Source organism: Mercenaria mercenaria, chromosome 8 (assembly GCF_021730395.1).
Source record: "Mercenaria mercenaria strain notata chromosome 8, MADL_Memer_1, whole genome shotgun sequence".
Classification (NCBI taxonomy): domain Eukaryota; kingdom Metazoa; phylum Mollusca; class Bivalvia; order Venerida; family Veneridae; genus Mercenaria; species Mercenaria mercenaria.
In genome coordinates this window covers 34,230,716-34,256,521 of record NC_069368.1, presented here as the reverse complement: position 1 = coordinate 34,256,521, position 25,806 = coordinate 34,230,716, and the positions used below count along the sequence as shown (strand labels likewise).

The window sequence follows — 25,806 nt, the reverse complement described above, 5'->3', positions numbered from 1 at the left end:
ATTGACTATTTAGTTTCTATTTTTATCATCTTTTGTATGTATCACAAGCACCTGTGCTTATGGGTTCCACCAAAAGTATTAAAAAGTTTGCAAATCTGATTGTATCGTTTCTTATCCAGGAACCTATGTAATATTGAGCCGGTGACCCTTGCATTTTGCTCCCTAATTCTAGTAAATAAAGGCACAATTTAGATATCCGGAAGAAAATCCATAATTAGCATATGTCGGTAGATTCACTTTTGAGGTCATGCGCAATTTAATGTCCGTAGGTATTCCTGCTTTTTGTCGTTCGATGCAATGTAACCTATTGTACGACGAATATCTTTTAATCAGTTTACTCAAGCTCATTTACCTTCTTCTCATATTCCTATATGAATGCGTAGTCCTCAAAAGCCAAACCACTGCTGTATAATTTTTCACTTATTTCCGCGAGTAAAAGCTGAAATTTTTCCAACCAAAATACATGTATTTATCAGATGAAGAAATAAAGACAACAAAGCAATGAGTACATTTTGAAATACTGCTACCTGCCTCTCAGAGATTTATATTTCATAGTGTCTAATTATGAATTCAATACCTCTCGTGCAATATGCGTTAGTACAGGCTTACAGGCAGTTGTGTGTACCTGATATACGCGCAAAATGACGAACCAAACCGTTCACTTATTATTCATTTCGTACCAGTTTATTCCATTTGTTTCAATTATTTTAGCTTTCTTTTTGCCCAAAGAATCAGGTCATGCGAACTGTGACAGTCACTGTAGATATAGTGGCAGTGCAGTTAGGGCATATAATAATTGAATACATGTGACGTATACTGTTTATTTTACAAGTTTAAATTACCCTTTAAGTGATTAAGCCGTTCATTTGATATCCAATCGATTGTAATTGGAAATCAAAGGTGACATAATATATAACATTAATTTAGTACACGCCTTTGTTCTAAAGAGATAAAGGTATCCGAATACACGCTTTTCAAATATTTTTTTCAATTATGCATTGCAGTGTCACAAAAAGGCCGCCTGGGTTTTGCGTGTTATATATGTGTGTCAATGTAACATAGTTCTACAAATATACAAAGGTTAATTGTGTATATTAGGAAACTTGCAGAGTACAAACAAGAGGACCAAACAGTCCTTGGTCACTCACCTGAGGGAAATTACAGCAACCTTTCATGAGGAACATCAATGAAAGTTATTTTAATATCATCAATAACTTACAAAGTTTTGGCCCGTTTATGTGTTTTAAAACATTTGACCTTGAACTATGACTCACCCGCCCGCTTAGCTCAATAGGGAGAGCGCAGATCTACGGATCTCGGGGTAGTGAGTTTTATCCCCGGGCGGGGCGTATGTTCTCGGTGACGATTTGATAAATGACGTTGTGTCTGATATCATTCGTCCTCCACCTCTGATTCATGTGGTGGAGGTTGGCAGTAACTTGCGGAGAACAAGTTTGTACTGGTACAGATTCCAGGAACACTGGTTAGGTTAAGTGCTCGTAGTTACATAACTGACATACTGTTGAAAAATGCCGTTAAACCCAAAACAAACAAAAACAAAATGAACTATGGCTCTGTCCTTTCATATTGGTATCCGACTACGTGGTTTGCAAATGTTATTAGCATGGGATTCATTCTAGCTTTGCAAATGGGTGAGATTCTGGAGAAGAGTCCAGCAAGGTTCCACATAGCACAACAGTAGTTTTTTAGTGCCGTGCGGCAACCCTGTTGTTTGACTTATTGTTCTTATGTTTTCTGGTCCTTTTGGGATTATGGAATACAGAGAGCTTGATGGGAGTTGCACATTTAATTATCTCTTATAGACAGAATAAATCAAACCGAGTCTGCTACTGTTTTGTTTTGTTGCAATCTATGTACCCAAAGGACCGTCTTATATACTTCATTCCTCTATGGGTTCAATATAGTCTAATGGCTTTCGTTAACAGCCGCAGCCAGTATGCTATTTCAGGAGCTGTAACTGTGGCGCCAGTTGACCGATATGGTTGGTACAAGAAAGCACTCCAGATCTTATGGCCACACAATGCACGTGGAAGTTTGGTCAAACTCAACTCAAAATGAACGTGCTGTCGTGAACACAGGCTCAATGTGGTCGTATGGACCACGGAACGGACGAAAAAAGACGATACCGAAATATTCAGTTGAGCCTTGTTAAGGTGAGCTAAAACAGCGTAATAGTTCGGTTTGATCTGTACCTTTCAGTTAGTTGGTTCAAAGGTGAATCGCTATATTAAAGTGCGATCTGTTTTATGAACCTTTGTAAGGGTTAGATTTGTTTTTATGAACGAGACTGTTTATTTTACATGTTTTTAGATACCTAAATCATGTTCTATATTTTTATATTTCATAATCATTACTCCAGTACTTACAGAAAAATTGGTTTCATACAGTTGCTCAACATCGGAACGGGATTTGTAGTTATATAATAAAAAATGTTAACAGAATAAAGAAAATAGGGAAACTGAATTATGTATCAGTTTGCTAACGAACTGCAACTATATGCAACGCTGTACGTTTATAACGTGTATGTTGCGATTAAATGGTACTTTTATGATGCGGTTACATTATAACTTTAATGGTGCGGTTATATTATAACATCTTTGGAGTGATTACATTACAACTTGCAGGGTGCGGTTACATTATAACTTGCATTGTTTGGTTACATTATAACTGGTATGGTTCGGTTACATTATAACTTGTATTGTGCGATTACAATATAACTTGTATATTAAAATTAAATTACTCAGCTGGTCACAGTTACTTCGCATGATCACGGTACTTAACTACCTTCAAACATGTAAGTTGTCTCGTTTTCTTTTTTATGTAGTTTAGTTTTAGAAAAAGTTAGTCCAATCAATTGAAGTAAGATAGTTGTAGCATTTTGTAAAATAGTTCTTGTTATAAATAAATATGCAGTTTTGAATTAGATAAATTAGCCTTAACTTAAACGTTCCATGTTATATCTGTAGACAAAGTGATTTTGCATAAGAAATCAGAAAATGATTCCGGTATAACTATTAAATCCCATATTATATCATGTCTCAGGTGGAAGCAGTGTGGATGCAATATCCCAACAAGTACTTGCAAAGACCCTGTTTGATCAGCTGATGTCAGATTACGACTCGAGCCTTATACCGCTCTGTAACAGCGCTTCTTTAGTGACTGTTAATATGGATATCGCTCTAAGGCAGATAATGGACATAGTAAGACATTTTGAATTATATAATGAAATATTAAATATGTATGTTATAATAAGTTCACGTTCCTTTTTTCAAACGACATATTAATTTCTGATTTGTTTTATTTTTCACCACTCTATTGTCTTCATAAAATCGCTTCTCATGTGAAGCATCGTCCAAGACAAGTTCCGTATGGGTTTTGCGCCAATAGGACTATGCTTGTTATCGCGTTTACATTGTCTTTAAAATATATGACGTCAGAGATCTTATTTGTAACTTGATTTTTGTTTCATTACAGAATGAAAGGGAGCAAATATTGACTACAAATCTATGGTTGCGATTGGTAATTTCTTTTCATTTCTATTCTGTCCGTAAGCTATTACTGTTAGTTTGACAAAACCAGAGTTCACGATATTCATCATTAAATCTCTTCATATAATATAGAATGCAACACACACGATAAACTCAGACATCATGTCATCCAAGCTATAGACACCGTGTAATAAAACATCATCATGTACGTAAAATATATAATTGTCATTATAGTTCATGTTGGAGATATCATGGAACTTCTTTCTCTTTAGGTACTAGATTGTTCATTTATCAAAAAGCACTATATTCTGTGTATAATTCAGCTGATAATAAAGTGCGAACCTTATTTTTTTCACTGCGTTTTGGTTTATGAGTTATCAGTGATGTTTTTTTTTCTTTTAGTTTGTTTTCAAACTGCCAATTTATGTGTAAAATCATTGTTTCTCTTTAATGGCAAAGAATACTTTTTATAGAGATGGAATGACTGTAGACTGACCTGGGAACCGATGTTATACAACAACCTGACGTTTGTTACAGTGACGTATAATGACGTATGGGTACCTGACATCACGTTATACGATAGGGGAATCTTGTATTCTGTTAAGACAGTTATATCTTTCAAACGGTATTGTTTTGAATGCGGATAGATTAAAATTTGAAACAAAATGAAGGATGATATATAAGTTTGAAATACCGGGAGGGAAAAACAACGCTTTTACACTGTAGTTTACAGTTACAGTCTGTTGTATATATTTACTTATTTATTTATAAGACTGAGACAAGTTAAGGTCACCTTATGGAGACCTTCATTTTTTTAGGATGGCGGAAGACCCGCTATGTCCTTCTAACACCTAAGTAGAACCACCGACCTTCCGTAAGACGGCCGGATGGTTCCTGCACATGAATAATACTACGCCGCAAGCGAATTTAAAACCCACATCCGTGATGGGCAGTTCATTTGAAGTCAGCGACCTTATTCTCTCGGCCACGGAGGCAGATAATCCATATGTTATATGTAAGTCATACACGTATGAGGTTACAACTGCAGTGTATCTTGCAATTGCATCAAAGCGTGGGCATTAATAAAGACGTTTTTACTTTGATCACAGTGCTGCTGAGGGTGACATGCTACCGGGAATAAAGAATAATCGTGCTTATATTTCATCTTCCGGTTCCGTGACGTACAACTTTCCGACAGTAGCCAAATCAATTTGTAAGATCAATGTTAGATACTTCCCATTCGATACACAGGAATGTCCACTACAGTTTGGATCCTGGTCACATCACAGCAATGAACTAGATATGGTTAATAGTGTAGTGCTCGCGTACGGTCTGGTACGGCCTACGGGGCGATAGCCTGAACCCGGAACACAGCAAGAGTGATTTCCCTTGGCGCGGGCAGCACGAAAAGACGATGCTGGAGTTGCTAGGCAATATTATTTGGCTATTGTCCTAATTAGCATAAAGTACAGACTGATTCCACCTGGTAAGTTTCCCACAGTTACAATATTGGTGGCAGCGGTTCATTTTGATCCCATATTTCGCCGACCAATAAATCGCTACCGAACTTCTAATTTTAGGTTTGGCCAACTTGCCAGTCTAAAAACGGTTGTGACTTGTGTTGGAAAAGGGACCTTGTGAGGCGTAATTGAATTTAGTCGATTACGTTCTTGGTCTAAAACACTTATTTAAGTGTTATAGGTTGAATAATTGAAAAATTATTCGACATTTCCAGACAGTTTGTTGGGACTATACCATCGGAAATCCCTATAGTTGGCATTGAAGTATACCTTGGTTGAAGTTTAAGGATCCTTAAAAGAAATTTTTTGGGTCAATCTGGAATTGAAATAATTTCCCACAGTTACAATAATAGGAACGAAAAAGGTAAGCTGTTCCACTCAAAAAAGCGTCTTACGATATGCCGGTTTTTACGCGATATCACTAAAGTATACACAGATTTCGTTCTTGTGTGAATTCCAATTATCTACAGACGTGCGTACACTAATGTAAATGTTTCATGTTGATTTCTTATAAACAACTTTTATATCTGCTTGACGAAGACGTCATCGTGATTTTTATTCCCTGTCCGTATTTTAATACTTCTATACTGCCTTTCATATTCATTCTCTTACAATTGTACACTGTACAGGTGATCTCGACTATTACATCGACAATACAGAATGGACCGTTAGCGATTTTCCAATAGAAAGACATGTGCTGTACTACAACTGTTGTCCGGAACCATACCCAGACGTCACGTTCTACGTCATAATGAAACGACGATCCACGTTCTACATACTGACAATGATATTTCCGTATACGTTGACAGCCTTTGTGTCAGCCCTCGGTTTTGTATTACCTGTAGAGTCCGGAGAGAAAGTCTTACTTCAGGTCACCGTGTTGTTATCCTTGGCGGTATTCATACTTCTTATCTCGGAATCCCTACCGCCATCCTCAGACAATTTCCCAGTAATTGGTAAATGTATTTTTTGAATTTGTTATCCGTAATAATTAAAATGTAAGGGTTTTAATTGCGAAAAAAAAATGCATTAAGTTTGACTATATAAAACCTGCATATTTTTGGAAGTTCATTCATTATTTATATTAATCAGGTAAAAGCTCAGTTTACATCGAATGCGTATATTTATTGCTTAAACAAGGGGACCAATTTCCCAAGGCGTGCTGGATAAATTGTAACTTAAAAAACTAGTACAAAGACGCGTAACTGATGACTTTATGGTGACGAATATCTTCTTATTTTGTACAATTGTATTTTCTATATAATGTATGCACGTACGAAATTTAATTTAAATACACTATTAACGTTTGTTTTAATGTGTGTTTCGCCAGTTATTATAACTATTAATAAGTTTGACTGAGTAAACACCTGCACATGTTTGCTGGGCGTACTTTTTTGTTTTTTTGTATTCAAAGTACATTATCCACCGTGTGTGTCTCATTTAAATAGCAGCAAAGATTATCTATACATTATGAGTTTAATAAGGACAAAAATACACACATCTCATGTATATACTTACGTTTTAATCATGGTTGAAGGATCTGCGGCAGATATTTGATGTTGTGTATTTCAGGAACATACTTTGCTACTTCAATGGCGTTTGTGTCTGCATCGCTTGTACAAACTGTCATAGTACTTAATGTGTTTTACAGAGGGTCTAATGGACGAACAGTCCCGAGGTAAATTCTTGCTTTTTTAACGTTCAGTTAAGTAAATGATCATAGTTTTCGTATGATGCATTTAAAACCGGCTTGCTATGTGTAAATGTTGAGTTCTGCTCATCCTGTGGCTAGAGGACGTGGATGGTAGCTTGCATTTCTACTACTGTCCATGAAAGGCTCAATAAAACCGAGCCTGCAACATTTCTTTTGTGTCATGCTGGGTGACCAGTGGTTTTCGACCTTTTTATTTTTCTAGTGGGCATGGGTGGCGTTGCACTTTTCATTTCTTCTGGTAAACAGACTCAGTCAAACCTTGTCTGCTAGCATTTTGCACGTTGGAACTCTATCATCTTATATTTATTTTACTTTCATTATTTGTACATAGCTCAAATGTCGCCATTGTTTCATTTCTTTATTTTACAAACTAATCTTAATTTATATTATTTTGATACTTTTTATTCTGACCTGAATGAGTAGATTTTGTTGTTCTTTTTTCAGTTGGGCTAGAATAATTTTCTTTCATTGCATAGGGACGATGTTGTGTGTCCGAACAAAGAAGTTACATGTAGTTAATCTTGTTGGAGAGGTATTCTTAAAGCTTACTGTAGTGTCTTACAAAAATTTTATTAGTTGAGCGCGTTTCTCGTCATAAAATTCCGATTTAAGAAGTAGGTCATTTAATACTCTCTGCGTAAAGACTCATTACTTGAAAATAAGTATTAATGAAGAATAAATACTATAATACTTCATTCTGTCGTTATTTCTGGATACTGTCCAACATTTCTACGTATTTTAGATGACGGGAGATAACCGTTCAGCAGACGAAGATAGCCTATACAACGGTAAGGATAAACTTGTCCTCATTGGAAAATATGACAAGGACTTAAAAGCTACAAGTGAATACTGTGAATTAAAATCACCGTATCCTACGAAGACAGAGAAACTAGCGGACAAATTAGCTTCAAACAATACAACAACTGACAAAACAGAAAAAGCAATTAAATTGCACGAGGAACGTTGCAAAACAGTACAGTCGTCGATTTGTTGCTTAACGTGTCAATTCAGAGTGGCGAGATCTTGCAAATGTGCTCGACAGGATGTTTTTGATTTCTTATTTGCTTGCTACTCTAGTTACAACTTTAGCTTTCATTTTGCAATGTGTTTGAAAATTGTCAAGAAAAAAGGACTTCTTAAAAAAAACTTTAGCTTTGATTTTGAAATGTGGCTGAAAATTGTCCGGGAAGTGACTTCTTAAAAACATATAACAACGTTAACAAAAATGTTTGGTTTGTGTCGTGTGCAAAGGATGATGCGATATGATTGTGTTATAAAATTTTATTTGATGATAATCACTGACTGATTTTATATGAACTGTTGTTTTTGTTGTTGTTTTGTTTTGTTGTTTTTTTTTTTTTGTTTTGTTGTTCTTTTTCTTAATTTTTGTTTTGTTTTGTTTTTCATGTGCATATAAATTATTAAAATGGATGTATTCTAAAATAATGAATAACTGTAGTTTTGACAGAATTCAGAATTGTTTGTTTTTCTGTTTTATTGCTAGTCTTATATCAGATACTGATTGATCCACCAATCCCCAAACAATTTTGTTCCTTGATTTCTCTTTAAATATAAGACACAACCGTGAAATTTAAAAAGCATTCAAAAGTATAAGGTGGTATTAAAAATTGCCTTAAGTTTCTAAATATCTTAATTGGTTTTCTATTTATCGGTAAAAATGGTTGCAGGGGTAATATCCATCGTCAATTCCAGCAATGTTGACACCAAAAAGATCCAACTACCATCCTTAAAGACATTTAAAATAGTTTATGTCTGGATCGTGCAAAATAAAGCCTAATTCACGACTAACCCTATAATATTTAGGTGGATTAAATAGTAGTGATATTTAATGTTCACACATTTATCAATTGTTGAAGACACTTGGTGCATTTATTAAAAATACTTTTATTATCAACCTTTGAAAGCAATGTGGAATATGGTCAAATTACTGTCAATCTTTACATCTTTCACATTTGAATCAGATGAAAAATGACATGATCATATTAGTAACATTATCTCATCAGCATCGAAAGTTCTTGGATCTATGAAAGCATCTACCGTGATTTTTTAAGTCAGTTGTATATTTCTTACTTGAGATTCTTATTTGGGTATGCTTCTGTGGTATGGGACGGATGTGCCGAATATGAGAAACAATCGCTAGAAAAACTACAGTAAGAAGCTGCGAGAGTTGGCGAGGCACCAACCTGATCTGTTTCATTACAAAACTTAATGAGAGAAAATGGGCACGGTTTTATTAATAGGCAGGCGTACTATTAAAAAAATACTGTACACAAAGCAAGACAAGGAAAGCTTATTATTTGGCAGCTTTATTTCCCGGAACTGTACCTGAATCTAAGTCATAAAGACTCTATAATAACATGACTACGTAACATTAGCATGTATACTTCTTATTAAATATTTTGTATAGGTGACAGAAAAGTTTCTATTTAACCACAAACGCATACGCAACTGGTTTAGTAACCTGAATGCCGATCTTATTCACAATCATTTACGTAACAATTGTTCGTGCAACCATGATCACTTAAACCAGGATTCTAGTCATGTTTCTTTAACTTTAGAAATCATAGAATCAGTTTATCCTATAAGACATGCATATTTCATCCACTTTACTTACAAACTATTCTATTTGGGAATGAACAATTTTACGGAAGATGAAAACACATTCATCTTTTTACAAGTTCAAATGTATATCAAATAAACATGCAGATTTTAAGGACGCATCCTATAATTTCAAGACGACATTCTCTTTGGCCCGCCACATTAGCTTATTTCGTGTGTACATGTGCATAATAAAATACGATTAAACTCAAATCACTGTGCGGTTTTCTACAATCTATTAATTTGTACATAATAAATGGACTTTTTTCTTTCTAAAAGCTGCATTTCTGTTGACTATTTTGTTTGTTCGAATGTATTTGAGTCTATAAATTATTTTAACGTATAGTCAAACCGTTTAAAGACCACATTGGAGAGCCAAAATGTGTCTTTTTGGGAGGGGCTTTATTCACAGGTTAAAATACACTGAAATGTTAAAATGGGAACAAAACATGTGTTCTTTTAGGCTAGGTTGGTCTCTGTTCAAGAGGTGGTCTTTAACATAGGTTTTGAAATGTATACGACTTTTGTTCTTTGAATACAGATGTTCATAACCCGATAGTGTCATAACCTTGTTTTAAATTTCGTTTAGATCTGCTTGATAAATGGCTTACGTCTGACATGTAGAGTGCTCATTTTGTAGTTAATATATAGGTGTTAAAACCTGAAATGAAAATAAATCAAGATAATTTTGAGAACTTTTTAGCCCCGTAATTTAGATAAATTATGTGTTACTGAGCACGATGATCATCTGTCACAACAAAGTGTTAGTAAAATAGTACAGTTCGATTACTAGGTCATACGTGTTTACACGTTTTCAACCCAAAACTTTCTCTACTTGCAAAATGACCTTTCTACTTTTTCATTATGTTTTGTTTTAGCTTGAGCTAACGTTTTTCTTATACAAGACACACTAAAATATGGAACCTTGGGTTAAGGTTACAAAACGCAATCTTTAATGTTTACAAACATCAAGTTTACGAAAACGAACTGTAAATGATGTACTAAATTTATTTATTCAATGTTTTAAAGAAACATTTCGGTATCGCAAGGGACATAATTCAAATTTGCATATACGACGAATTGATAGTGAGTAGTATAACAATGACTGTTAAAAAGGAGAGAAATATAACATATATAAACGTTTTAAGACCCATGAAAACAGAAGAAACTTACAGATTTAAATCGAAGAAAAAAGAAAAAAAATATGATCAAAACAAAAATCAATTTCCTCCTAAAATTGATTTTTGTTTTGATCATATTTTTTTCTTTTTACTTCGATTTAAATCTGCATAAAAACGTAAATATATACATTACATGTTTAAAACTTAGATTTTGTGCCGCAAAAACGACAGTATAGGAAACACCCCACGGTATAGGATCTTTTTCTCAATTTTTGAAATATGAATGAATTAGCAGATGATTATAAAAATGTAATTATAAATGAAGATCAATTAAACATATTTGTGACCATATAAATAGATAAACTACTAAATGTACTACTAAGCGCTACAGATCTCGGGGTTGTTGGAAAGTTGGCAGTTACTTGCGGAGAACAGGTTTGTAATGAAACAGAATCTAGGAACACTGGTTAGGTTAACTGTCCGCCTTTACATAACTGAAATACGGTTTAAAAACGGCGTTAACACCCCACCCACCTCCCCCAAAAATGAAAATGAACATAAAAAAACATGATAATTGTTTCAAAATAAAACCAGTGAGCTGTTATTGATACTATTAATACTGATTTATCTCCTGAAACGTGAACTATTGGAAAACATAATCTAATCGACGAAAATAGTGTGACCCTTGTGGCCCTACATATTATAACTCGTATTAACTCGTCAAATTATATACCGGAATTCTAAATAAGAGATTACAAATATACACAATTGAAAATAATATCATAAATAAATATCAAGCAGGTCTTTGAAAAGAATTATAATACCACAAGAGATAATGCGGTTGTTTTATCATCTCTTATCTCAACAGCAGGAAAACTCTTTTTGTGCATTTATTGACCTAATAAACGTCTTTGGTACAGAACAGAAACAAGACTTAGGGTCAAATTAGTTAGAGAAAATAATTATTAGTGTAAAATTGTGTTAACTAGAGCTATCACTAAAGGTGATGAATGTACCCCCCGCATGCACTGACACGGTACATTGCAATTTGATGCACACAAGATTGCATAATTATGTGGACTGTATGTATATAGAATGTATGTATACAGTATAGTAACAAAAAAACAAAGTCCCATAACTATGCAGAATATTTATCTAAAAGAAAGTAACATGCACCATGCACAACTAGGGTTGGTACTGATCACTTGTGTGAAGTTTCATTAAATTGTGTGCAAGGGTTCGGAAGATTAGGCGCGCACAAGACTGCATATGCAGACTGTATGTACATAGTATGTTAACAAGAAACAAAGTCCCATAACTCTGCAAATTTTGTCGTTGGAAGAACCTAACATGCCCCATGCACAACTACTGTTGTTACTGATCACTTGTGTGAAGTTTCATTAAATTGTGTCAAGGGAATGAGGAGAGATGGTGCGCACAAGATTGTGTCTATTTATATAGTTTAGTAACAAAAAACAAAGTCCCGTAACTCTGCAAATTTTTTTTCTGAAAGAACCTAACATGCCCCATGCACAACTACTGTTGTTACTGATCACTTGTGTGCAGTTTCATCAAATTGTGTCAAGTGGATGAGGAGAGACGGTGCGCACAAGATTGTGTCTATGTATATAGTATAGTTACAAAAAAAAGTCCCATAACTCTGCAAGTTTTTTTTTTCTGAAAGAACCTAACATGCCCCATGCACAACTACTATTGTTACTGATCACTTGTGTGAAGTTTCATTAAATTGTGTCAAGGGGATGAGGAGAGATGGTGCGCACAAGATTGTGTCTACGGACGGACAGACGGACGGACGGACAGACAGACAACCTGAAACCAGTATACCCCACTTTACAACTTTGTTGTCGGGGGGTACAAAAAGTAAAAGGTAAGGGTAGATTTCCTGGAGGCACACGACCAGAGGCATGCGCTGCAAAACAGGCGGCAGCAATAGAAGCTTAAGTGGAAAGATATAGCAGACGGATTGTTTCAAAAATGCAAGTATATTTTTTCACTATTTCGAGATAATAAGTATGCGGTAGACAAATGAGTGGGGGTTGTTCGTGCAAGTGGAAAAACAATATAGTGAGACACCACTCAGGGACGGCAAACAAAAAAAAAGCTCCAGATACAGCAAGTATATATAGTCGGTATCTTTCCTCGCTGCTAGTAAAAGAACAGGTGGCGCGTGGAAGCAGGGGGTGAGATGGGTGATAACGGAAAGTAACACCCAAACAAACAAGACAAGACATTAACGTATAATATCAAACGGACAAAAAGCAAAATGAAAATAGGTGGACCACCATGGAGTTGTTTGTAACATATATAAAGGAAACAGTTCAGGTCATGCCTACCTCGTACTTACTCTTTTTTCAACAAGTTAGACAAAACAGTGTAAATAAAATAAGTTTGATGTTATCGGGCGAGATCAACTCAAATATCTGAAATAGTAAGCTCTTCAACAAATGTTACATGCGTGGCACAAGGTTATCGCACAAATATATAAACGGATCTGTATGATCATGAAGCAAAGAATGAAAGATTTGGTTTTAAATGTTTTAAATAACTGATACTCTTTTATTGAAAATTCTAGTGCCTAGAAGATGTATAAATGGTTCAAACATGACTTATATAGAAACAAACAATCATTTGCTTTTAAAAAGTAGAAACTATAACCTGTGTCAAAGTAACAATAGAGAAAAATATCATGACCACTTTTTATTAGAATATACTTCTTTTTCTCATTTTAGAGAAACAAATATCGGATCAAAATATTATACCAGACCATGTGTGTTTTAGATTTGATACGCAAATGAGTATACACTGAACTGAATTAGAATATAATAAATAATGCATGTATGTTGTTATCTTTTGTGACTTGAAATGTTTAATATAAAAGTATGTTCCCACAAAAAAATACTGTACATCAGTTTGTTTGACTGTGAGCTTGATTCAATTGTGGTACTGTATTTTATATGAACTGATTTGACTAAATACTAGAAAGGCAACGAAAAACAAAACGTTACATTGTCTAAACCTTGTAATTTCACCAAAGTAGTAAACATTTCAAGATGTTTGGCCTTGTTTCAGAATTGTGACCAATCATTTTATTCACTTTTCTTGAATACTATATCTTTGAAACTTTATGCATTTTTAATCGACAGCCGGAAGGTAAAAAAGTAAGTCAACAATTTTCGTTTATATTTCCATATGTAAGGCACTTAAAGATAAGTGTTGCCACACGCATGCTGAGCTCTTCTTAACAAATTTGCAAAAGCAAAGCAAAGGAACGCCTTCAGGATCTTAGCGTATGATTACTCTCTCCCTTTTCTATATGTTTAAATAAAAATCGGGTAATATACATATTATTTTTTCATATAACAATGACCTACATAAATTTAAATAAAAGCTATATATTCATTCATTAAAGCAAGCTAAGCTAATAATACTGTTAAGAATGATATAATCATTTTCATAAGTTTCTTATAATCATTTTCATAAGTTTCTATTATGTTTTATTATGTTATAAGTATGATAAGACGATTTAAATTAAATTTGAATTTATTTCAATTACTTTCCATTTTATTGTAATACTCTTAAGCATAATCCAGTGCAAAAGAATAAAGACATTACCGGTCAATAGAAACGACCTTGCTATTAGTGCGTTTAGCTAATTGATTGGATGTAAAGTATAAAGTTCGCTCATTGCATACATATGGCGTTTTTAATTACATTGCTAACACATTTGATATTCATTCGATTGTAATCAGAAAGCAAAGTTGAACGAATTTACAATAACAATTAAATAAATGCCATTGTTTTTAAGTGATAAAGGTGTTTAACACTACAGAACTCTGATGACTTATTTTTCTTTTAGAGGTTCCTGTGTCAAATATCTATATTTTAACCTTTTTATTTGCATGGCTTTTTGAGAGGTATGTGTTGAATGTTCATTTCTACCTAAGAACAATAGCTTTTTATGATTATTTTGAAACGCGCTTGGTAACAAAAGAAGAATAGACACATACTTACATATCTAAAGTTAACTTTTATATCTATAAGTAAAACACTAGTGCTCGTAAGTGATCAGTAAATACTAAAATGAAATGATTTGTTTTAAATATATGGATTCTCTGGTTAAGTAGAATATGTAACAACTTCTAATTTTAACGATAACATTATTTGAATACGTTTTGGATAATTATTTTTATATAATTTTTCTTATATTTCATAAGTCAAGTCGAAACTTCACAAGAAAAAAATGTTTAACTAAGGTCACTCTTTGTTTGGCTACAAGATATAAATGCATATGTGTTATAAAGACGGGTTCCTAATACTATTGAAGGAAAAAAAACTGAGTTAATGTCTACAAGCATTAATTTTGCATCGTTGGATCTATTTGAAAGAGTCCAAGACTAGATGTTTAGGTGAATTTAACTTCAGAGGTTAAGGAAAATAATCTTTTACCATGATTTTAGGTAAAGTTAGTGTCGGAACGAATTATTTGAATTTTAAATAGAATTTTGAAAGTACTTTTAGCGCTGGATTTGGTTAAAACATTTTATGCTAGGAATATAGATTTTGTGTTTAGTGTAGGAACTAATTAATTGAACCTTTTGCTTAAGTATATATAGTGTTAAGACTAATTATAAGTACCCTTTACGCGGATTCTAAATATATTTAGTGTCGGTACTAATTAAAAGTACCTTATACACGGAGATTATGTATATTTAGTGTCGGGAATAATTAAAAGTACCTTATACACGGATTTTAAGTAAAGTTAGTGTCGATACTAATTAAAAGTACTTTATACCCAGATTTGAGGTATATCTAATCTTTGAACTAATTAAAAGAATCTTACACCCGGATTTTAAGTAAATTTAGTGTCGGAACTAATTAAATAAATCTTATACTAGAATTTTAAGTATGTCTAGCGTCGGGACTAATTTAAAATACCGTATACCCAAATTTTAAGTGTTTCAATAATTAAAAGTATATTATACTAAGATTTAAGCTATATGTTATACCATATTGTGAGAACGAAGATATAGTGACTTCTTTTATACATAGAATGGAGGTCTTCCGCTGGCCACTACGACTTCATACAGAAGTGATATTGATCTCCCTCCTAACGAGTAAGTTTTCTTTGTTTTCTTTTGAGTAACATTTGATCTTTTTTGTTGATTAATTAAAAACTACCTTATTGACAGTATATGAATGTAGCTGACCAAAAGCTGTTATTTAGCCTTTCGTCTAGGTGTATATGTATGTATAATAATTCCATTGGTTGTGAAGGAAGATGTGCAGACTAGATTTGCACCACTTTAGTTTTTTTTCTGCTGTAACATCTTTGAGCTTGGTACTGTATCAAGAAAAATCAGTATAAATCAGTCTGTTTTATTATACGTTCCAATATAAAGGATCACAAATTTATTAAAAAGTCGTGCATTTGCAAATTAAATAGAAGAGAAAATCTTGTTTTTATTTTTTTCAAACTTTTATTCATATAAAAATAACAGATCATATTAATATGTTGCTTAATGTTTTATTAAAAAAGTACGTTCATACTTTTTAAAAATTAGGAATACAGTGCAAATATGACAAAGAAGTGTTATATTCTAATTATTTGGTCAGGCTATGCAAAATAACTTTAAATATTTATTCTCATTGTCATATGTACTGTCAACTGATAAATGAGTTTTTAATAGGAAGCCAAATTTTGATTATATTTCTAATTCAAGAGTATATTTGTTTGGGCAGTTTAAAAATTAGGTGATACCTCGTCCATTTTGAATCTGAATTCTTTTCTTCAAACCAATAATTAAAAAAAAAAAACAGTCCCTTTTATTAAAGTCTGTTCCAAGTTATACATCTAAAACGAACACATTTTTATTATCATTATTATTCATTATCATTACATTATTTTGTATTATTCTAATTATTTGTTAAAAATTAATTTTCCAGTTGATAATCAAATAATGAACATAAGACGCGACAAAAGTCGTGAACTTAAATACCTACAGTTAGGATGTCATATTAAGTACAGACAGGAAATCATTATATCATATGCTTTCGGATTTATACTTTTATTACGTTTTCTAGCAGCGACACAACGACCGACGTCGTTATGGCGCACAATAGAACTTGGCGTCGTCCTGGCGAACGATGCTACGCCGTACGTTATCATGGAGCTCCTGCACGACAGAACAAAATATCAAAATGACAAAAATTAACCACTACTGTAACAATATCTCGTTTTTTTTCCTTGTTTGACTGAGACAGTTAAATATAAGTAGCCTTTAACAGAGACTTGTAAAATAACTTCTGTTCATGTGTTTATGAAGACGTTGAAAATTTATGATTTAATTTTGATATACCATATTGAACGGTATACGATGTACTCGTGTTACAATTTAAAAAATCTTATGTACTTAAATTCCTTCGTCAGGCTGTGGTTATGTAGATGCGGTATCCCAACAAGTACTTGCAAAGACCCTGTATGATCACCTGATGACAGATTATGATACGAGCCTTATACCTCTCTGTAACAGCACAACTACAGTGACTCTAAACATGGATATTGCTCTCAGACAGATAATGGACTTGGTAATACTTGTTTGCATGAAGAAAAAGAGATTAAATGCCGGTATCATTTACGTATGTTAACGAAAACATTTACTTTGTTCTTTTAAACGAAATAAGAACTGATTTCTTCTATTTTGGAGTCATTTTAAAGCCTCTAAGCAATAACAGTTGATAAGAGGAAAAGAGGCAAGTAGTGATCCTGTGGCTAAGTTGTCAGCTGCTCAACTCAGGTCAGGTACCATGTTGGTTCAAGACCATACCTTCTTCTGATATTTTTAATACAGAGTAAGAGTTTTGGACGTGCTGGTCTTGCCCATAAGTCTTTTAAGATGTGTGCATATGTTTATGCGTTTGTTCATATATATTGCAGGAGAGAATTGAAACAAAACACGCACTCATTTGTTTATATTTCAGAATGAAAGAGAGCAAGTATTGACTACAAATCTGTGGATGCGATTGGTAATGTTTCTTTGTGGGTTCATTTGTCAAATTTCTTGCAATTTCATTTTATTTCCTTTTAAAACTAACATTTTTTGTAATTCCAAGAGCAAGTGCGCCCTTTGAATATACTGTCATGGTATATTATGTACTTTGTATACCAATAACTTTACATTGAATTAGCCGAATACAAGTTTTATTTTCTGGTCGTTTTGGTCTCACATAGTCCATCAAATGTTCTATAAAAATAGCGTTCAACTATGTAGGTGCAAATGGATATGAGTAGTATTGCATATTTCATTCCCTGTCATCAACAGGCTTGGTCCCACCGAGTCTGCTATTGTTATGGTGGTTGTGTACTGTACTCAATACGGATCTTCTTTTAGATTTTTTTTTTCAATATTGAAAATCATCTGCATGTATATACAACCAGATTGTAGCTCACCTTTTTGAAAATCTGCTGATAATATGTAGCATACCATTAGTGATCATGGTCGTTTTGATTTTTAAACATCTTTGCAATTCATGTTTTCATTAATGTGACTCTAATAATTTGGTATGGTGCAGCACACTGAACACAGACAGGCTTCAGATAATGTACGCTATTGATACCGCGTAATTAAAAGAATCAGTGTATTAAGCCAGTTACAATAACTTTAATATATGTAACTATAGTTGCATCTTTATGTCGGCGAATTGCCTTGTCTCTCTTCATTTAGCAGCTGGTAAAAAGGACGCTTGTAGCCCAATGTTCAATATATCCGCACTGTTCTTTTTCTTTCATTTTTTACGACCGCCATGTAATGTAAAAGTCATCATTGTCCCCCAACGATGAAATAATGGTAAGCATTTGGTTTCTTTACAGAGATGGAATGATTGTAGACTGACCTGGGATCCGGCGTCATATAACAATTTGACGTCACTTATGGTGACGTATGATGACGTGTGGTTACCTGATATAAGTTTGTATGATAGGTGGGTCTTATATTGACATTAAAGCATTGGATATATTCGCCAAAGCATATGGTTACCTGATATATGTTTGAATGTTATACTGGCGTTTATGCACAACATATATTTGCATAAGAACCTACATTGTACCCAGTGAAGGTAAAAGAAATTTCGGAGTGAAAATACATCATGGTATGATCAAATTTATATGTAGGCATACACTGGCATATGCATTTAAATTTGTTTAAAATGTTGCTGCCACATTTTATGTTATTAACATAAAATGTGTTAATTTCTTGTTAAATCCTCTGTATGATAATTGTCTTCAATAATTTTAAAAAAGGTTTGAATATTGATGAATATAGTAGACGGTTTTGTTGAATCTGTTTGTCTTTGATTACCCCCCTTTGTAGCCCTAACTACAGTCTCATGTGCAGTATTAAAAGTTCTTCATATAATTTGGTTAAAGTCGCTGACTTCAAATCACTTGCCCCTCATCGATGTGGGTTCGAGCCTCACTCGGGCGTTGAATTCTTCATGTGAGGAAGCCATCCAGCTGGCTAATGGAAGGTCGGTGGTACTACCCAGGTGCCCACTCGTGATAGAATAATGCACGAAGGGGCACCTTGGGTCTTTCTCCACCATTAAAGCTGGAAAGTCGTCATATGACATATCGGTGCGACGTTAAATCAAACCAAAAAAAAAATATAATTTTGCATAGCATCTAATTGGATAGCTGTTTTATCAGATTTTAACAAAATTTAAAGCCTTGTGGAACTTTAAACAAACGATGGTGAAAAATATTCTCAAATGATTACAGTTTTCCTTAGAGAGAGCCTTATTACAAAACTTTGATTTTTTTCACGTATGAGGGCAGTTCCATGTTTCTAGCAAACACTAAAGAACTATTGCCATTATAGTCTTTTTTTCCTAATTTTAGTGCATCTGATGATGACATGCTACCTGGATTAAAGGAAAATCGTGCTTATATTTCCTCTTCCGGTTCTGTGACGTACAACTTTCCGACAGTTGCCAAATCCATCTGTAGAGTCAATGTAAGATACTTCCCATTCGATACACAGGAATGTCCGCTGCAGTTTGGATCCTGGTCACATCACGGCAATGAACTAGACATTGTTAAAAGGAACGAAAAGGGTAAATTGTTTACAGGTCGTTAAACTTTGTCCGTTCAAAACAATCTCAATATTGCAAATACAATTTTATTCTTTCTCCTTATGTACATTACAATATCGATTTTTAACATATTCATGCACTGTGGGACTGTCCCCGAGGAACTTGACAAGTTGGTTGTCACTCCGTATAGTTCTCTCATCCGAATAACCTCCACGGGAGCTTTGAACGGGTGGGGCTACATTCTTAATCCGTATAACTTTTTGTCTGAATAACCTCCATTGGAGAATAATATTATATACCAATGATATCGCTTTAGCTTTAAAGAGTGGCAAAATATATCTCTATGCTGATGACTCAACTATGCATGAGCCCCATGTGGTTCTGGGACGATCTGTGTATGAAAAGAATTGGAACCACTGCCTTACCCTTGCATGATCGTAGGAGGCGACTAATAGGGTCTTAACACTTGGTTTTGCAGTAACTCTGTGATTCCAGCAGGCATGCAAATTTTGATTCCATACCTCATGTTTTTATTTCGATGTAAATGAGATGTGGAACAAAAGTTTGTTGTCCTGTTTGGCGCCATATAACCTATACTGTGTTGGTACGCCGTAAAACCCAAATAAATAAATAAATAACTATGCATGAATCAGATTTTGATTTAGATGAAGTGCAAACTAAACTCCAGCAGAATTTAGATGTTGTGCAAATTTAAACAATGTGTCACTTCATCAAAAGAAAACAAAATGCATAGTTCTGTGTACGAAACAAAAAGTTATAAGTGTAAAGAACTATATTTAAGTCTTTGGAAGAAAGTAATAGAACTTTCAAGGTGCAAACATTGGAGCCTTTTACGGAAAGGATGTGTACTCAGTTTGTATAAAGCTCCAATCAGAATAATCTCTAGACAGAGGGGATGTATATCAAATCCGCATATTGTTCCTATCCAACTAACATCCATGGGAGGGGACGCATACTCTATCCGCATTAAGCCCTCATCCAGAGTTTTATTTGGAGGAGATGTATACACAACTGCATAATCCGAGTAACTTCCATCGTAACGGTAATTATTACTGCTGCTGCTGCTGCTGCAATTGCTACTACTGCTACTTCATTGTCATTGCCTATATAACAATGTATATTTTGGGAATATGTCACGGTCATGGGGGATCGAACATGGTCCAAAACCTTTAAAATATGGTTAGTGAATATTTTTAAGTTTATGTCGACCATTAAGCTTAGACTGGGTCATGTAAGGTGATCACCAAACAAAAAATTAATTTTGCACAAGTTAATGTTAGCTTTATGTGGTATGAAATAAAACAGTATGGGAAAAGATGGGCGACAATGCAATACGACGTGCGACGGTATGATACAACACATATTGTACAGACGCCTGTTAGTGTTTTGACGACCTTTACAGGATTCTGTAGAATTGTTGCGCTCAGAAAGTAAGATGCGAAGTTTAACACTATAATGTTACCGGTGAAATATTACATTTTGATCCATTGAAGAATTACTCATCACATGTTCTTTTTAATATATTAAAATAGACACAAGTTTTCAATTTTTCAAGTTTTACCCTTATAAATAATGATCTCAGGCGGACCAATTTATATCAGGCCAAATTAGACGAGTTGACCGATATGTTGGACAACATTAATATAGATGTTAAGAACGGGTAAGAAAATAACGATGATGATTATAATGACTAGTATGAAGGCGAGTAGAAATGTTTTACACGAACTTATTAGTATGATGTTGATTACTATTTTGGTAATGCTTGACTTATCAGCTGCGTTTGATACTATCGACCATGAAACGTTGCTAAAACGCTTGGAAAAGGACTTCGGGATCATTGGAAAACAAATAGAGTAGATTACTTATCTGAATGACAGCTACCAAACAGGCCCCGTAAATGGCGAACTGTCTACTCCAGTCCACATGAAATACAGTGCACCACAAGAATCTGTCATAGGACCGAAAAACTACATAATGTACACAGACCCCGTCGATTCAATATGCAGAAGTCATGTACTGAATTATCATTTTTATGCTGATGACTCACAACTATGCGTGTCGTTTAAGTCAAGAAATGTTTCCTACCACCATGAAGCCCTATCTCGAATTGAGATCTCAAAGACATAGTCTCTAGGATGCATCAGAGCATGCTGAAAGCTCAACAATGACAAAACTGAGGTCATTTTGTTTCACACAAATCACACAAAAATACCCGAAGATATCTGCGTGAAAGTAGGACCCACTCGAATTAAACCATCAATTTATATGAAGAATCTCGGTACTGGAATGGATTCAAACATGGTCATGACACAGCATGTTAACTCTCTATGTAGAGCTAGTTATGCAAAACTTCGGCAAAAAGGCCATACATAGGCAGTACATCACAGCTTGTGCTACCAAGTCTCGTATGAACTCTGGTTACATCGAAAGTAGACTACTGTAACTCGCTGCGATATGGAATTTCTAAAGACGCACTGCGAAAACATCAATGTGTACAAAACACAGCGGCCCGCATCATGACCAAGACTCCGCGATTAAATCACATCACACCAGTCTTGAAGGAGTTGCACTGGCTTCCGGTTTAGCACCGAATTGAGTTTAAAATCTTGACATGCACAATGCATTGTCTATATGCTGAACGTGTACACCTAAAGTCGGCAAATGGCCGGGTGTCTTTGGTTGTACCGAGGAATCGAACAGGAAAGTATGGTGATAGAAGTTTCAAACATACAGCTCCAAAGCTTTGGCATGCCCTCCCAGCAATCATCAGAGATTCAAGCTCACTGACCGCATTTAAAAAGTCATTGAAAACGCATCTCTTTCACATATGACTGTTATATAATATAACAAAATCTGAAATACTGTTAAAAATGGCGTTAAACCCAAAAACAAACAAAAAAATTCATGACAGGTTTGTTTCGTGTTAAGAAAGGGATTGCTCTTCATTAATAGTGTATGTAATGTAATTTAACCCTGAGCATAATTTATTGATGATCTTGTTTTAATTACTATTCCTTTTAATATTTTACCAATGTGTTTACATGTATATATATGTAAGTGTTTTTTATGTCTTTGTAAAGCATTTTTGAACGCACATATGTTATATGAAAATATTGCTATATAAATATGGTATAATAATAATAATAATAATCGCATTAGTGGGCTTTATGCGTAACGTTTGTTGACTAGCTCTAAACAGAATATACATGTTTTTTCACATAACGCAACCGGGCAGTTTCATGCGGAGGAATGATACGCATAAAGCTTCTTATGAGCTTTGTGTGGATATAATGTACGCATACCGTTTCCCGCGGGGCTTTATCGTGGTCTCACAATACATGTATAGTTTTAATAAACCAAGACAAACATATTTGTTATCATACAGTTTATTCCCTTATTGTATGTTGCTATACTTCTGTTTTGCATTTCTACAGGTGATATATCCAATTATGTCGAAAATGCAGAATGGACCGTTGACGAGTTTGCAATAGAAAGACATGTGTTATACTACAACTGTTGTCCTGAGCCGTATCCGGACGTCACGTTTTACGTTATAATGAAACGTCGACCCACGTTCTACATACTGACAATGATATTTCCTTGTATACTGACAGCTGTTATCTCAGCCCTCGGTTTTGTACTACCTGTAGAGTCCGGGGAGAAAGTTTCACTCCAGGTCACCGTGTTGTTGTCATTGGCAGTATTCTTACTCCTTGTCTCCGAATCTCTTCCTCCGTCCTCGGACAATTTCCCAGTAATTGGTAATTATCTTTATGATTTTGTCACATTAAATCTCTTAAAATGCGAGTATTATATTTTTAGCTCACAGTTTATCTGGACTATGGATTTAACTGTTTTGTTGGTTTTAGTGACACTACACTATTTAGATTAAATTGCGACCTTTTCTCTATTTTCTGATGACGGAGAGAGACCCGAGATGCCCATCCGAGCATTGTTCAGGCTTGGGTAAGCACTTTGATTCTGTAAGCCCGCTGCATTGCTTCCTCACATAAAGAAAAGTACATCCAAAGAGAGGTTCTAAACACACATAGGTATAAGTGGCTTAAAGTCAGTTATATTAACACTATCATTGGATGGCCATTTATAACTTCCTATACAAGGTAAGAGTGCTTTATATCTCGGCAACAATTCAACACCCATTAATTCAAAGCTTATATTTTGCTAAAAGTTTTTACTTATTTCTTACAGACAACTGATCAGTCAACAGTGTGCTGCTATTTTGCTTGACTGCGTCCTTTACTTCAAAGAGATCTTCTTATTTTTTTAATTTATATACTGATAAATGGATAAATTTTAAAATGATGAATTAGATAATATGTTCAAGAATAAATACTCGTTTTCGGTATTTAAAAAGAACGTGTTTTAACAGAGTGACGCTATGATCAAGGGAAGCAACTTTAAACTGACCCGATCAGTAATTTCTCTCTCACAGTTGCCCCTAAGTTTGCATAAAAGACAGATTTATAAAAAACAAACTATATTAATTGGGTTTTAAATATCCGCTCTTTGTGTCTAGAGCATGCACGAGGCATTTACTGTTTATACTTGATTTTGTTCCTATTTCAGGAATATATTTTGCTACTTCAATGGCGTTTGTATCTGCATCGCTTGCTCAAACTGTCATAGTGCTTAATGTATATTATAGAGGAACTAATGGCCGAACTGTTCCGAGGTACATGTTTGTATTTTTTTTCTTAGACGTGCTTTATTTTTATTTCAACACATTTAGAAAAGGTTTCCTTTCTGTGTTACCCTGTATGGGGATGATTGATGACTTTTGGTACATAGAGTATCTTGCCTTTAGTCCAGTTCCTGTCTCACAAACGTATCTTTCTTTATTTGTATCGACGTTTGTGCCATACAGAAATAATTATTTTAATAGGATAATTTGATTTTATTTCAGATGGGCTAGGTTAATTTTCTTCCATTACATTGGGAAGGTGTTGGGTGTCCGAACTAAAGACCCAGATGCAGTACATCCTATCGAAAAGGTAAAGTTAAAGATATGTATCTAAAGATTTGTGATATTTTTATTTGGTGGTCCAGTTATGTCGTGGCATTGTTTCACTTAGATACCGATTAAAGAATGATCTTGTCTTGATCTTGATAACACTTATTCATTAAGATATTTGTACATGTACCAAATATTTTACATTTGCTTCATAATTACTAGAACGTTTCGACCGATTGTTTATGTTACAGATGCCGAGAGATCAGAGTTTCTTAGAAAGTATGAGTGAACACAACGATAAAGAAGAGTTTATACCCACCGACAATGTCTCTAAAGTAACAAATGAACACCATAAAGCAAAGTCACCGTGCCTTAGAAAGCCGCCAAATAACTTTGTTTCAAAGGATGCTACTGGCAGAATTAAAGAGCAAATAGACAACAGGAAAGCAGTTGCAGAAGAGTTTAGCGATAAACCTGATGCAGAAAGTATAAATACGGAGTGGAGAGATTTAGCAAATGTTCTGGACAGAGTATTTCTGATTTCATATGTGCTTGTATCTTTCGTATCATTTTTGGCGTTTATCATACAATGTGTGTGAATCTGTTGACATTAAATGAACAAAACTTTTGAAATATAAATAACATAATTACTCTAACCCTCACCCCACCTACCCCCACCCTCCCCTATCCTCCTCAAAAAAAAAGTTAAAACGTATTCTGCAATTCATGGCTATCTGTTATATGTTCAGTTATGTGCATATTTGAAATCGTTACAGAATGTATGTTCCAAAACGAAAGAAAACGTTTCATCTTAAAGTTTACTAACCTGCTCAGCTTTTTTTTTCTTTTCAATTAGTGAATTTACGATAAGACTAATGAAGCAAAAGATCTTTATTTACATTTTAAAAATGAAAAACTCCTCACTACTCACAAGTGTCTTGTTCTTAGGTTGTCTCTTAGTAGTCTGTTAAAAAACTCAGTCAGAGCTTATGTTGTATTGTTATATTTGTTATATGTCTTGACGTCTAAAAATAAAACTTACCTTCTTATTTATCTGATCTTTTCCCCGGAGCGTGTGTCGATTTTGTCAAAACCGAACACCCTGTTTTGCTTATCATCAGCTGAGTACATTTTTCCAACTAAAGTATCTGGTTGGTTGAGTTTCAAGTTAGTTGGCCAAAGAACATTGAGTTGTTTCTTTACTGGGCTAAATGGTGTGAGA

At 34.3% G+C, this 25,806-nt stretch overlaps 2 protein-coding genes across 2 annotated transcripts; both read left to right on the top strand.

The window, feature by feature from the left end:
• The first annotated feature begins 1,929 nt into the window (after positions 1–1,929).
• On the top strand, positions 1,930–8,265 carry LOC123565419 (neuronal acetylcholine receptor subunit alpha-10-like). Its single transcript, XM_053549108.1, has 10 exons — positions 1,930–2,002; positions 3,064–3,221; positions 3,496–3,540; positions 3,983–4,134; positions 4,619–4,844; positions 5,607–5,985; positions 6,602–6,707; positions 7,188–7,275; positions 7,486–7,716; positions 8,248–8,265. Exons 1-10 carry the CDS (start codon positions 1,930–1,932, stop codon positions 8,263–8,265), a joined length of 1,476 nt encoding a protein of 491 aa, XP_053405083.1.
• A 7,289-nt stretch (positions 8,266–15,554) lies between these two features.
• On the top strand, positions 15,555–25,183 carry LOC123565420 (neuronal acetylcholine receptor subunit alpha-9-like). The gene is made up of 9 exons (XM_053549107.1): positions 15,555–15,618; positions 16,932–17,089; positions 17,483–17,527; positions 18,372–18,481; positions 19,398–19,627; positions 23,047–23,373; positions 24,200–24,305; positions 24,537–24,624; positions 24,836–25,183. The coding sequence occupies exons 1-9, from the start codon at positions 15,555–15,557 to the stop codon at positions 25,181–25,183; spliced, it is 1,476 nt and encodes a 491-aa protein (XP_053405082.1).
• The last annotated feature ends 623 nt before the right edge of the window (positions 25,184–25,806 follow it).

What these genes read in the sequence shown, in the direction of transcription:
- LOC123565419 (XM_053549108.1), top strand. Translation starts at nt 1,930, where the DNA reads ATGGCTTTCGTTAACAGCCGCAGCCAGTATGCTATTTCAGGAGCTGTA. An exon ending in ACAGTTATATCTTTCAAACG is followed by an intron (nt 4,135 to 4,618) that starts GTATTGTTTTGA and finishes CTTTGATCACAG; the next exon opens with TGCTGCTGAGGGTGACATGC. An exon ending in AGACAATTTCCCAGTAATTG is followed by an intron (nt 5,986 to 6,601) that starts GTAAATGTATTT and finishes TGTGTATTTCAG; the next exon opens with GAACATACTTTGCTACTTCA.
- LOC123565420 (XM_053549107.1), top strand. Translation starts at nt 15,555, where the DNA reads ATGGAGGTCTTCCGCTGGCCACTACGACTTCATACAGAAGTGATATTG. An exon ending in ATTGATCTCCCTCCTAACGA is followed by an intron (nt 15,619 to 16,931) that starts GTAAGTTTTCTT and finishes TTCCTTCGTCAG; the next exon opens with GCTGTGGTTATGTAGATGCG. An exon ending in AATGGCCGAACTGTTCCGAG is followed by an intron (nt 24,306 to 24,536) that starts GTACATGTTTGT and finishes ATTTTATTTCAG; the next exon opens with ATGGGCTAGGTTAATTTTCT.